This window comes from Thalassophryne amazonica, chromosome 19 (genome assembly GCF_902500255.1).
Source record: "Thalassophryne amazonica chromosome 19, fThaAma1.1, whole genome shotgun sequence".
Classification (NCBI taxonomy): Eukaryota; Metazoa; Chordata; class Actinopteri; order Batrachoidiformes; family Batrachoididae; genus Thalassophryne; species Thalassophryne amazonica.
The window spans coordinates 33,119,070-33,131,498 of NC_047121.1; the positions used below are offsets into that span (position 1 = coordinate 33,119,070).

The 12,429-nt window shown below is 42.0% G+C and overlaps 1 protein-coding gene across 6 annotated transcripts in view; it reads right to left on the bottom strand.

Moving 5' to 3' along the window:
• Window positions 1-12,429, bottom strand: part of actn1 (actinin, alpha 1) — a 103,226-nt gene continuing 90,797 nt past the window's right edge. For 3 of the 6 annotated variants that reach the window (XM_034194993.1, XM_034194992.1, XM_034194995.1), the window contains exons 13-22: window positions 10,555-10,663; window positions 10,045-10,185; window positions 9,533-9,715; window positions 8,846-8,980; window positions 8,322-8,501; window positions 7,173-7,319; window positions 5,503-5,583; window positions 5,149-5,214; window positions 4,662-4,820; window positions 1-567 (exon numbers count right to left, since the gene is read on the bottom strand). In XM_034194993.1, coding sequence (XP_034050884.1) covers window positions 409-567; window positions 4,662-4,820; window positions 5,149-5,214; window positions 5,503-5,583; window positions 7,173-7,319; window positions 8,322-8,501; window positions 8,846-8,980; window positions 9,533-9,715; window positions 10,045-10,185; window positions 10,555-10,663 — 1,360 coding nt within the window. In that variant the 3' untranslated portion in view covers window positions 1-408. The remainder of the gene's footprint in view (window positions 568-4,661; window positions 4,821-5,148; window positions 5,215-5,502; window positions 5,584-7,172; window positions 7,320-8,321; window positions 8,502-8,845; window positions 8,981-9,532; window positions 9,716-10,044; window positions 10,186-10,554; window positions 10,664-12,429) is intronic. The other 3 variants (XM_034194997.1, XM_034194996.1, XM_034194994.1) reach the window with 3 other exon arrangements.

Here is a 12,429-nt window from a genome sequence, read left to right on the forward strand (position 1 = left end):
GAGTAGAGCAATTTTCTTTATTACAATTTTTGATTTATGTTCAGTCAGGTGAAGAAAAATACCTTTTTTGTTCAGTATAATAAAATATGTTAACTTTATTCATTTTAAGAAGAAAAACAATAACAAGAAAATAAAAAACATTTTCTCTCTCCCTCTCGGTAAACCTGGAGAGCTGCTGCATCGCGCAGGAAGCAAATTTAACAAAAATGTGATGGAGCAGTGATGAGGCTGAAACAATGAGAAGCTGGATGAAAAGACAAAAAAAAACAAAAAAAAACAGATAAGGCCAGAGACATTTAAAAAATAAGAGCAGTAGAATGTGGTGGCAGTGACGGGGAAGTCAGAAAATGAGGTGGTGATCATATAGCAGGTCAGCTGGTGGTCCCAAGTCAGGACACCTGACAGTGTTCAGAGGTCGCTCTCTCCATACAGAGCAGTAGAGAAGGACATGTAATCGAGGGCTCCTGGCACGCCGTCGGGCCCGGTGTAAGGGGCCATGCGAGCGATACAGTAGTCTGCCTGGTCTGGAGGCAGCTCCCTGCGCAACTCATCAGCTAATATATAATTCTGTCAATGGGGAGAAACACAAAAACATTTATATATTGTTAGAACAGTTGTGGCCTCAGATCAATGGTGAAAGGACATAAAATGTATCTACAGAAGAGTAACAGGTGCTTCATTCACTGATTAACAGAGCTGGAACAAGTACTCAGATCTCTTAAGTACAAGTAGTAATACCATACTGTAGATATGCTCGAAGTAAAAGCCCAGCATTGAAAATATTACATTTACTGGGTGTTGTATCTGTTATCTCAGTCTATGCTCAGACTGTGGTGAGCGATGTCTTGGTCAGGGAGAACTTTTATTCACAGCTTCACTCACTGAGTGATGGCTGGCCCAGTGGTGGCACTTTATTGGTCATTGGTGATTTCAATGGCTACAAGGACGGCATTGGTCCACATGCATCTGGCAACAGTGGTGAAAATGGCTCGCTGTCCTTTGACTTTGCAAAAAGTCCTGGGCTAAGAGTAGCTGGATCCCAAAATCAACATCCAGAGGTACACTGCTGGACATGGTATTCTAATATCAGCGGTGTTGCCAAGGAGACTGACCATGTCCTTGTGAGAAAACACTGGAGAATTCTGCAGAGCTTGAGGGTCTGCAGAAGTGCCCAGTTTATATACGTCTTAATTTACAGATGGATAAATCCACAAAGATATGGTCAAAATGGGGTTCCTTCTTGAAGAACACAGATTGCTGAGATCTAATGTATTTAAAAAAAAAATATTGCCACAGACAAGACATATTGTAGCCGTGCCATTTTGTGTTCTACAGCTATGAGTATGGTGTGATTGTTGACCTAACTGCATTATTATTTTAAAAGATGCTAATTATAACCCATAAAGGTGCAGAACGTATTATTTTATGCAATCCTGTTCCATTGTTCGATAACTGCAGGCTCCCTTATCCTCTCTTTCTCCCCTCCCAAATTTATTTACATTTTATTCATTTATGTATGTGTGTACCAGCATATGTATATATCAGCATATGTGCATATATTTTTAATATACATTTTCTTGTTAAAAAAGTATTGAAGCAACTCTGGTTCTGTAACAGCAAAAGGATGCCAATGTCGTGAGTGTATGCAATATTTAAAATTTAATAGAGGAAGAAGTGCACAGTTCATGAATTCTGGCTACAATCGTGCTGTAACGTCCTCAAAGATTCAGTTGAAGTCTCACATACTACTGTGTGCTCAGTGAACAAGATTAAATCTGGCCAGAATTCAAGATTCAAATGTTTCTCAGGAACTGTGTGCAGTTTGAGTGGAGGACTTGCAGACTTGGACACAACTGGTAAGCCAAATGGATTGTGGGAGTCCTTCCACCACCACAACTTCAAAGTTAGTGAGCATTGTATTGGAGACATCAGTGTTCAAAGGAGGAGGTGTTGCATATCTGAAGGTACTCCAAATATCATCCAGAGGAATAGTTTTGCACGGCTTGATAGAAACTCTAAGCTGTCCAGGATGCTGAGAAAACGGGCTGTGATCTCCCTGAGAGAGGACATAGAGGCATTTGTTAGAGGAAACTGATCAGCTGACTCTTGAACGTTTTACAGAGGAATCAAAGCACTTTCTTGCTCCAAACCTATATCACATTGCAATGCATTTTTGGCAATGGATTCTTGAGTTTTCCCCAGTGAATGCTGGCATTCCTCGGGGATGTGTTTTGGCTCCTACGCTGTTCAATGCTTACACAGTGTTGTGGAAATGAGCAAAGTAGGTGCTTTTGTTGGAGAGGTTATAGACCTTGACTTTGCAGAGTCAATGGATGCTCTGATTGCAGAACTTCAGAAGCAGAGTGAAACTCTGAGTGTCTGGGTATGTGATTGTCCAGGATCAAGATCAAGATCCAGACTTTAAATGACTTCCTGGACTCAGCCATCAGAAGTGTATCTGTATGGTGGTGAAAGTGTTGAACTTGGAGACATTCACTTGTCTCGGCAATGACATTCATGTCTTTGGGTCCTCAGTCTGAGATTGAGGCACACCTGGGAAGAGATTATGGCGTCATGAGATCGCTGGACAGAGGTGTTTGGTGATGCTGATATCTTTGCAGGAGAACAAAGGTCTAAGTCTTTAGGGATCCTGGTGCTTCCTGTAGGGTTGTGAGACTTATACACCAGCAAGTGACCTAAGGCCACAACTTTGGTACCAGGTCTCTTTGGAGGATCCTTGGGTACCACTGGCATGAGACTGTATCAAACAAGCAATTACTTAGAAAGACTAAGATGAGGAGTATCACTTGCACTTTGAAGGAGAGTCAGTTTCAACATTTTGACCATGTGGCCCCTTTGTTTATGCTTGATACAGTACATCGATATATGAGTGCTGAGGACCCCAGTGACTGTGGAAGGCCAAGTGGATGCACATGCTTCACCTGGCTGTGACAGATATACTGTTACTTTCGAGAACTGGGGATGTTCCAGTTTTCTGCTCAGGTGGTTGCCATTCACAATCCAAGGCACTCTGTCATTTCGTGGATGCAGTGAGCCACAGCACCAGCACATGCTCCCAGTTTTGTAGCAGACTTTTCTATCATATATTATGAAACAACTGGTCATTAATTTTGATTTGATCTTAATTTATTTTTTCATTCTGATTTTATAAATTATATCTCAATGTAACATAAAATTTATGGAAAATCTATTCCAAATATTTTTCTCCACAAGAAGGTCTTTTTTGCCATAATTTTGTAAACATTTCCTGAAAAATCACTGTGCTAATCTTGTGGTCTAGCATGTACGCTGCTGTTATTTTAAGATAACACACACAAGTATCTTTATAAATACACAAACAAATCATGTATTTCTCATACATTATTATCATGCACATCATGATGCATTTCTCAATTACTGTTTTTAAAAGAAAAACCCAATGTTTTACCAAAAATACATATTTTAATGTAAAAGCACTTTCTTCTTGAACATATTGCCTGAAAACCAAAAGTACATGATCAAAGGGTAATCATTGAGGTTGGGTGGAAAAAGCATTGCAAATTATGGCATGATACATAGAGTCATGACATGAGGTCACGATAAACTTCTAGAGCAGCTACCTGTAGCTTAGAACGAGAGAGTTTTGAGTCTGCTGAAGAGTGGCAGTTGTTTTGGCACAGGATCTAAGATGTATTTGGTTGATTTGTTTTGTTTTTTACCAGTCTGTTCTATTTTCCTGACAGTTTCTACCACAGAAGCATCAACTATATCTTTGGAGTCTAAGACAAGCAGATCAACATGACAATTAAGCTAATCATATATGCTAAAAAAGTCTTTGCTCCATGTAGGTGGCGCCACCCGCCTCCAGGGATGCTGTGAAAGTGCGTCTATAGCCAGAACTAATCACCTTGGTGATATCGATCTTCATGCAAAATTTGATACTTGTTTCCAAAAATGCACAAAGCAGCTAAGCCACTAGATTATCAGCAGGTGTGTCCATGTCCTCCAGCCAGATGTTATGCAAATTCGTAGGTCAGCATTTTTTTTTTTTTGGTGCTTTTCCATGTGTTTTGTAAATTTGCACAAAAAATGGCATGAAATAATAGCTCTCAGAACAAATCAATGTACACTAATGAAATTAAGGGCAATTAAATCTTTAGTTTGTATAAAAGTAAAATTGATCAAATATATGTGAGCCAGTCAGGATTAAGATGCGACAAAAGCTGAGTGTTTCCCATCATGTACCAAGGTTGTGCAAATGTGGCAACTGGCTGAGGCAAAACAACAACATGTCACAAGTGACATCAGATGACATCACGATCAAGTCTGACAGAAATTTAATCATCTGGTTCATCTCAAAAGAACCAGAAACACTTGGTCAAGTCATATAGTTTCTGGTGGTTAAAGATGTGATCTTAAAGTCAGAGGATATTCAGTTCAATTCCCTGTCAGACCGGACCATCTCTAAGGTCCCTTGGGCAAGGACCGTAATCCTTAAACTGCCTCTGGTGCACAGCTGAGTGAGACAGAATGGGTGAAAGTAAGGTGTTTTTGATAAAAGTGCTATGCAAAGGCAGAATTATTTTCCTTTTTCATCATTTTGACTTATTATGAGTAATATTCATTTTACAAAGTGGACACTTGTCAAACTGTACATGTACCTTATCCCCTGCCAGAACTTTGAAGGATGCCATCACTTGGTCAGCAGTGTCCGTGTCGGCCGTCTCGCGGGACATGAAGTCGATGAAGGCCTGGAAGGTGACAATGCCCATCCGGTTGGGATCCACTATACTCATGATGCGAGAGAACTCATTTTCACCCTAATGTCAGAAGAGAGAAAGCATGACGGTCTGCTGCTACAGAGTAAAATTAAAAAAAATAAAACACTGCACGTGAAGACAAACTTTGGTATGACTTATGTGGGGGTTGAGCACATCTTTGCCATTATTTCGATGTGCCATTTTACCGAAATCTTCAATTCACATCACTAAATAGTAGTTTATTATTCTAACAGTAATAATTGTGGCAAATAAGAAAGGAATAATATTTTAGATCCAAAATGAAATGAGAAGAGAAAAAAAACATCATCATCTTCTAACATTCACATATTATCAAACGTGCATATCTGAAGGGTGATCGAGGCTTTACCAGGTTGTACCCCATGGAGATAAGGCAGGTTTTGAAGTCTTCAGCATCCATGATTCCTGTTCTCTTCTACAAAGTCAGTGACGCACAAACAAAACCAGGAGCAGAGATACAGAGAAGGAGCAGCAGGAGGTGTGGAGGAAAAGTGGTAGAAGAGCAAAGGATGAACAAAGATCCAAATTTAAGAAGAATTCCGCAACAATCCACAGTGTGGACAGTGCAAGACATGAGACACCACAGAGGGGCAAAGGGAATTTGAGGAACAGGAAGGCAGGCAGGAAATATAAGGAGGGGAAAGTGTGACAGAAAAAAAAAAGTTAGATCTCTCGTCAAGGAGACGTGGTTATGGTTCAATACCTGAGCATCGTTGGCAATATCGAAGCCCAGGCTTATCAGGCAGGCCTTGAACTCCTCTGCGCCCAGAGTGCCCGAGTGGTCCTGGGGTGTGGGAGGCCAGTGCCAGGCGAGGCGTCGGCGCCACAGGCCATGCAGCGACACATACAGCAGTGTCAGTGACAGTGGGGTGGGGGTTGGTTGGACAGGGGAGGGACGTGAGGCAGTGTGGTGGGTGGGGGTGGTGAGAGTGCACCATGCACAGGTTGGGTGGTGATGGTGGGGGTTTGAGGTGAGGGGTGAAGGGAGGGGGCCATGCACAAGAGACAGAAAACAGAGAACACAGTGCAAATTGATTAGGATCTGACAAGTGAACACACGGTGGCAGCAGTGCTGCTGGGCGAGTGCATTCAGAGGCGTTAATGTGCAGTGTTGCAGGCAGACTACAGGGTGACTACAGGGCCGTGTGGTGAGGTTATTCATGACGCCAGGGGCACAAGGACTTCAACATATTATATTCTGCTGCTAATGCACTTACTGTACATCTTTACCATTTTTCTACAGACAAAGTGCAAAATGGTTCATAAAGAATAATAAAAAAAAATTTTAAACAAAAACATCTTCACATTTAGTCCTTCACCAACCAACAGGATGCAATTGTTTTTTTTAAATCACTTACAGTCTCATACACTAATGCAATAAAGGATCAAAGCAAAAATCTGAGTTAAAACATGAATAATATTTTCTAACGCATTTGGCAGATAGTGTCCTCATCGACCCACAAACATCACAGAGGAATACAGAAGACCTTGAACGTGGCTCCTGTCTTCAACCATCAACAGACAACAAGGCAGAACTGCAGGTCATGCTGGAGTCTCTAAATAAAAACACTAAACTTGAGAAGTGGAAAGTGAAATATCGTTTTCAGCATCACCACAGCGGATCCAGTACAGATCTGCATTTGGGATTTAGCAAACAAATTTACACAGGATGCTCTTCCTGATGCAACTCCAGTTTTACCTGGAGAACCACACACAGCCCCTGGTGTTCCCAAGAGGTCTCCCATCCAAGTACTAACCAGGCCCCACTCTGCTTAGCTTCTGAGATCAGATGCGCTCAGAGCAGACTGGCTGCAAACTTATGGATCACAATGATAAAAGTTCTAAAAAAACAAAACAAAAAAAGTACAAAGAAAAGCAGTACTGCTGTCACATTAATTGTTGGGTGCTGAAAGCTTTTGTATAGTACTGTAAACACTTCATGATAAAAAAAAACTTAAGCTGCTGCATGAAGCACCCAACGTTCCTATTTAATGAAAACATCTAAATGATAAACTGAAGCGTAAGTCCCTTTGCAGCCAAGTGTTAAAGTCACTGCACAACATGATGCATTCACACACTCTGTACACCTGATTCTGCTTCAAAAGGAAATATTCACATCTTACACAGCATTATGGGACGTTAATGTTCCGAAACCACAAAATGACACAACCTCTCACCTCGGCTTCTTTGTGTTGTCGATGCCGTCTAAATGTGCAGGAGACAAACATCGTGACAATCACAGTCAACAATCTCATGCCTTCTTTTTCTACTCCTCAGTGCACAGCATCATATCCAAATCTACACATCTGACTTAAAGATTCACACCCCTCCCCTTTCCTGACGCTTCCCGTCTGTGGCGTGAGGAGTACTGACCCTGTCGAAGTGGTTGAAGGAAGCGCGGAACTCATTGAGCTGTTCCTGGCTGATGCCTTTGGCGTCTCGTGTCAAGATCTGGTTCTCGATCTCATTGATGGTGCGGGCAATGGTGGTGAGTAGCTGCTCCCAACCCACACGGATGTGCTGCAGAGTAGGCAGAGAGGAAGGCAGAGGAATCATTACAATCAGGACCCGACTGGGCTTTTTTTGCAAACCTCAGTCAAATAATTCAAGCCGCATGAAAACAGCTGTAGCGTGTTCAGTGCACTGCACACTTTGACAATGAACAAATAATAATGACTGCAGTTCTGCATCAAAAACACTGAAACCATATATGTGCTTTGAAGGCCTAGACATGTGCCCTGTAATATTAGTGAGTGGACAGGTAAATAGATGAGTCCATTGCATCCAGTTTTTTTAAAACAATAACTCAAAAACAGTAAATGTTACCTTTCTGTAACCCAGCATATTAAAAAGGCATATAACAAGGATAAACTCATTAAATTTTGATTAATTCTGATGCACCGAATCAATCCGAAAAGCAAATTTGTTTTTCCTTTGTAAAATACCAGAGAGCTGTCGGACTCCGCTTGGGACTCCAACGAGGGCGGTCGCGTCTCCTCCACTCTCCCTTATCTCTGCTCTCTGCTTTAACCTTCAAGTCCCTACTTCACCAGTCTGTTAATTCCTCAAATTATATTGGATACTGGTTCTATTGGACTACTATTGGATTAACCATGGAATTGATCAGCTGGTCTCTGAACGCTATTGACACCATCTTTCCTACAAGAAGGTCAGGACCGGGGATCCTACCTGACCAGATGGAACGCATCCTGCGGGCTATGTTCTCGACTCCTGGGGGTCGTGGCTATTTACAAAGCCTAGGTCACTGCTGCTTCTATTTGAGTTATATATAAAGGTAGAGGCAATATGAAGACCACATGATGCCTATGCCTCACTGCCACCTTGTGTGGGGCACACCACAGCCAGAAGCATCAACTTTCTTGTGGCTGGTCCTGCTGTTGCTCGGGTCACCACAGCAGGTCCAGTATTGATCGTGTTGATTTGCCAAAGGTTAAGTGGAAACACTGATTACTGATCAGCAGATATGTTGTCCTGCATTTGAAGTTCAGGTCCCGGTTGTACCTCCATGGTGTAGTTGGTGTGTTTGTTGTCAAAGATGAGTGCTTCCTGAATGAGCTGGTGGTCGCCTTCCAGCTGGTCGATCTTTGGCTTGTAGTTTATGATGCTCTTCTCATACTGACGTAGGTTTGTCAGCTGGTCCTCCAGCGTGCCGTGCATCTCAATTGAGATGCGGCCAATCTCCTGCAGAGATGCACAGTTTCAGCCAAAACAAAGTGAACATCATAAAGTCTGAATAAAAAAAAATGTCCTGAAAAAAAAAGCACCGTCACACCGCCTACACAGACACGTGTGTTCAGATAGACTTTGATTTGTGAAAGGGCTTTACACCCTATTTTTCAAAATACAAAGCTATAGTTTTGTCAAAATGCAAGTGACACAAACTCAAGTCAGAATGTTTTTTTTTTACTTCTTGTTTTCATCTTGACAACTGATTAAAATTTTGCCAACACAGTAGTAGAACTAAACATACAGGTTTACATACAGTACAAAGCTTTCATTTCATTGTCACCTCTTCTTCAACTGACCTCCATCTTGTTCTGGATCCAGGGTCCGATGACGTTGGCCTGGTTTGCAAACTGTCTGCGCAGACGCTCGTTGTTCTGCTGCCGGGCGTGTTCCTCTATCAGAGCCTGGTCACGCTGCGGCACCAGCTGTCTGACCTACAGGACAAAGATGGAAAAGACCCTCAAGTCTGACTAGAGTCTTGATTCCTCAGTGTTTCAGTCTGAATCAAGACCCAATTAAATGAGTCTTGAGTGTTACAATCACAGGTTACTTCTCCAGTCAAGGCTGATGTCTATTTACAGCTGGGTGGATTGGGACAATGCAGATGAAATGTCTTGTTCAAGGAAACAGACCACCAGTATGATTGGGAATCAAACCCAAATCTATGTTTTATTGGTAAACAGTCATTACCTGCTGAAGCAACCTGCTCAACATTACACTTAAAAAAAAAAAACTTTTTTAAAGCAAGATAATATTTAAAGTTCTGATGCTATCAAAAGTTATTGATTTGTTCTGATGATGGGCCCTAAATTACATATTTCTACACTGAGATGTTCACTGAAAACGTGTGTAAGAGCACAAAATGGTGAGCAGATGTATTACATCACATGCAGTCACAGTTGGCCATTTCTAATAATAATATTTAAAACAATTTTGTGTCTTGTTAGGTGGCTTTTTTTTTTTTGCAAAGGATGTATTCACTTCACCTTATCCCATTTGGTGTTTATCTCCTGTGGGGTGATGGTGGTGTAGGGGTTGCTGCCCGCTATATTCACGTGATAGGTTTGCACAATTTTGGCGATCTCATTGTGGATACCAAGGATGGCCATGCGCTCTTTGTCAGCCTCCGGCAGCGTGTCCTTGAATTGCTCATGAGCTGTGCTCAGTCCCTGAAACACAGAAAGAAGAACAAAAACAGAAACTTTTACTGCCCACACTGAATGAATGAAAAGTAAATACACAAACATTATCCAAAGCGATCTTCTTATACGTATATTAATTCATCAGGAACCATCAGTCTATGGGAGCCATGTACAGGGGCCATTTGTGCCACAGTAAGCTACAAGCTGATTTACGTCTGTAGTCCTTTAGCAGGTCTCACATATCAATGAAACCTCTCAGTCATAAACATCCCATCACAGTCAGGTGCAATTTCAGTCAATATGTGGAACAATGATATGGTTATTCTTAGTTTAAACACTGCTAGAGGACTGTTCACCTGGATTTCTTCTATGGTGTGGACAATAAAGGTGTCCTGCAGGTCCTCCATGGCGCCCTCCATCCAGTTATTGAACGGAGCGGCTCTTTTGGCAAACTCAAGGTAAAGCTGGTCAATGGTTTCAAGCAGCTTTTCAGTTCTCTATCAAAAAAAAAGGGGGGGGGGAAATCACAGACTTTGATGATCAGTCTTGAGTAAAATTTGATTCACGCAGCTTCAGATTTATTCATGATCTCCCACAGAGCTGCAGAATATTGACAGATCTGTGAATTATAATGGATCAAAACGTCGGATGGCTCAAACTGTGTCCTAACAGCCTCTCATAACACTTTTATCTTTAAATGCATATTTATAGCTGCTGTACGAAGTACAAAGAGGCGCAGAGGGCGCCTAAAATCGGTGCAAGTGATCATAGCTGTTAAAGCTTTTACTCTTGGACACCTTCTCTTCTCAATCAGACAAAAAGGGGGTTATCTAAGGTTTAATTTTTTAAATATACCAAAATCTCACCTGCAAAGCTTCACTGCGTTTCTGAGTCAGTCCCCCCAGTGTGTCCCATTGGTCACAAATCCGCTGGCAGCGAGCATTCACACTCGGCGAGTCGTGGTAGTCAAGTTCACTGGAAGATTAAAAGAAATTAACTGTGCTCTGCACCAACTGATTTTTAATTCCTGCTGTAAACCAAATTATTTATTTTCTTTATGTTACTTTGTTCAACTTAATTTATTGCTTCTGTTACTAAATGTTCTTAAACATTTTTTTACTGTGAAAACCGCAAACATGTTTAACAAACCATTTTTATAACTTAAAATGCAAATATAATTTGTAAATTTCAAAAACATATGTACAAATGTAACAAACAACAAAGTTATATACAACTATTTACATTAAAATGCAGTAAATATTTCAGGTGTTTTTTTGTACAACTATTTATAAAACAATAAGATCCCTCACAAATTATTTGTGCTGGTCAGAAAAACAATTCCTGTCCAACACAAGACAGAGGTATTGTGTTGGACATGTCACAGGCCTGACACTTTGTCGTTCCTCCTGTTGTCCACCTGGAGGCAGTGTTGGCACCTCAGTTCCTCTTTGGTGGCCTTTTTTCCCCCTCAGCAACACCCCCACGTGGGGATGTGGAGTTGGTGGTTTACGTCATACATTTTTCCACCAATGATAAATGGGAAATTGTTTTTTCCCCCCTCCCGGCCAGAGAAGAGAAAAGAGACAGACATTCATGCATGTGCTAAATGCAGTGCCTCTGCAACCAACTACGTGGGTTGATGATCATTTTTAATTGGTTTCCAGGCATCTGTCCATCTGCAGGAGATGATGGTGTAGCGTCCAGTTTGTTTTTTTGCTGTTTTGTTTGTTTGTTTTTATACAGTTTTTCCATTCAATTTCAATTTATTTCATTTATATAGCACCAAATCATGAGAAAGCTGCCTCAAGGTGCTTCACACAAGTAAGGTCTAACCTTACCAGCCCCTAGAGCAAGCACACAGGCGAGTGAAAGAAAAACTCCCTCTGATGATTTGAGGAAGAAACCTCAAGCAGACAAGACTCAAAGGGGTGATCCTCTGCTTGGGCCATGCTACTGACAGTTGACAATACAAATATACAGGAAATTTTTGTCTTTTGTTTCTATCTGCACCTGCACAAATGACTTATCAGTCCAATGCGCGAGTGAGGATCTCTAATGCATTTGTTGCACGTGTACTGTGATGCCTGCTGAGGCTGCCACTGTCACTCCTTCCTCTTAGCTCAATGCTCAGCAAGGCATTGGTTCCACTCCTGCTCAGCCTTCTGTGCACCTGTTCTGACAGCAAGGCACCAGGCTGCACGGTCCTCTGCACACTGCTCCCACATGTTGACATTGATGCTACTCATTTACATATCCTTCTTGCAGACATCCTTGAAGTGCAGGTGTGGTCAACCAGCCAAACAAGTGCTCTCTGCCAGCTCGCCATACAGTAGATCTTCAGGCAGCCCAGATCCATTCTCCTGACATGGCCAAGCCAACAGAGGTGCCTTTTGCCAAGAATGGTGAACATGCTGCCCATGTTGACGCGTTCCAAGACCTGTGTTGGGCACCTTGTCCTGCCATCCAATATGCAGCTACCTCAGATGGTAGCTGTTGAGCTTTTTCTCATGTTTGGCATAGGCGGTCCATGCCTTGCTACCGTAAAGGACTGTGCTGAGCACACAGGTCTGCTAGATGTGCAGTGTTGTCTTCTCAGTGAGACTGGAGTTGTTCCAGATTCTGTGGCTTAGTCTTGCCATAACTGCTGCTGCCTTCGCAATCCTGCTGTTCATCTCTGCATCACTGGAGAGTCAGTTTGAAATGGCTGACCCAAGGTATGTGAAGTGCTCCACGACTTCCAA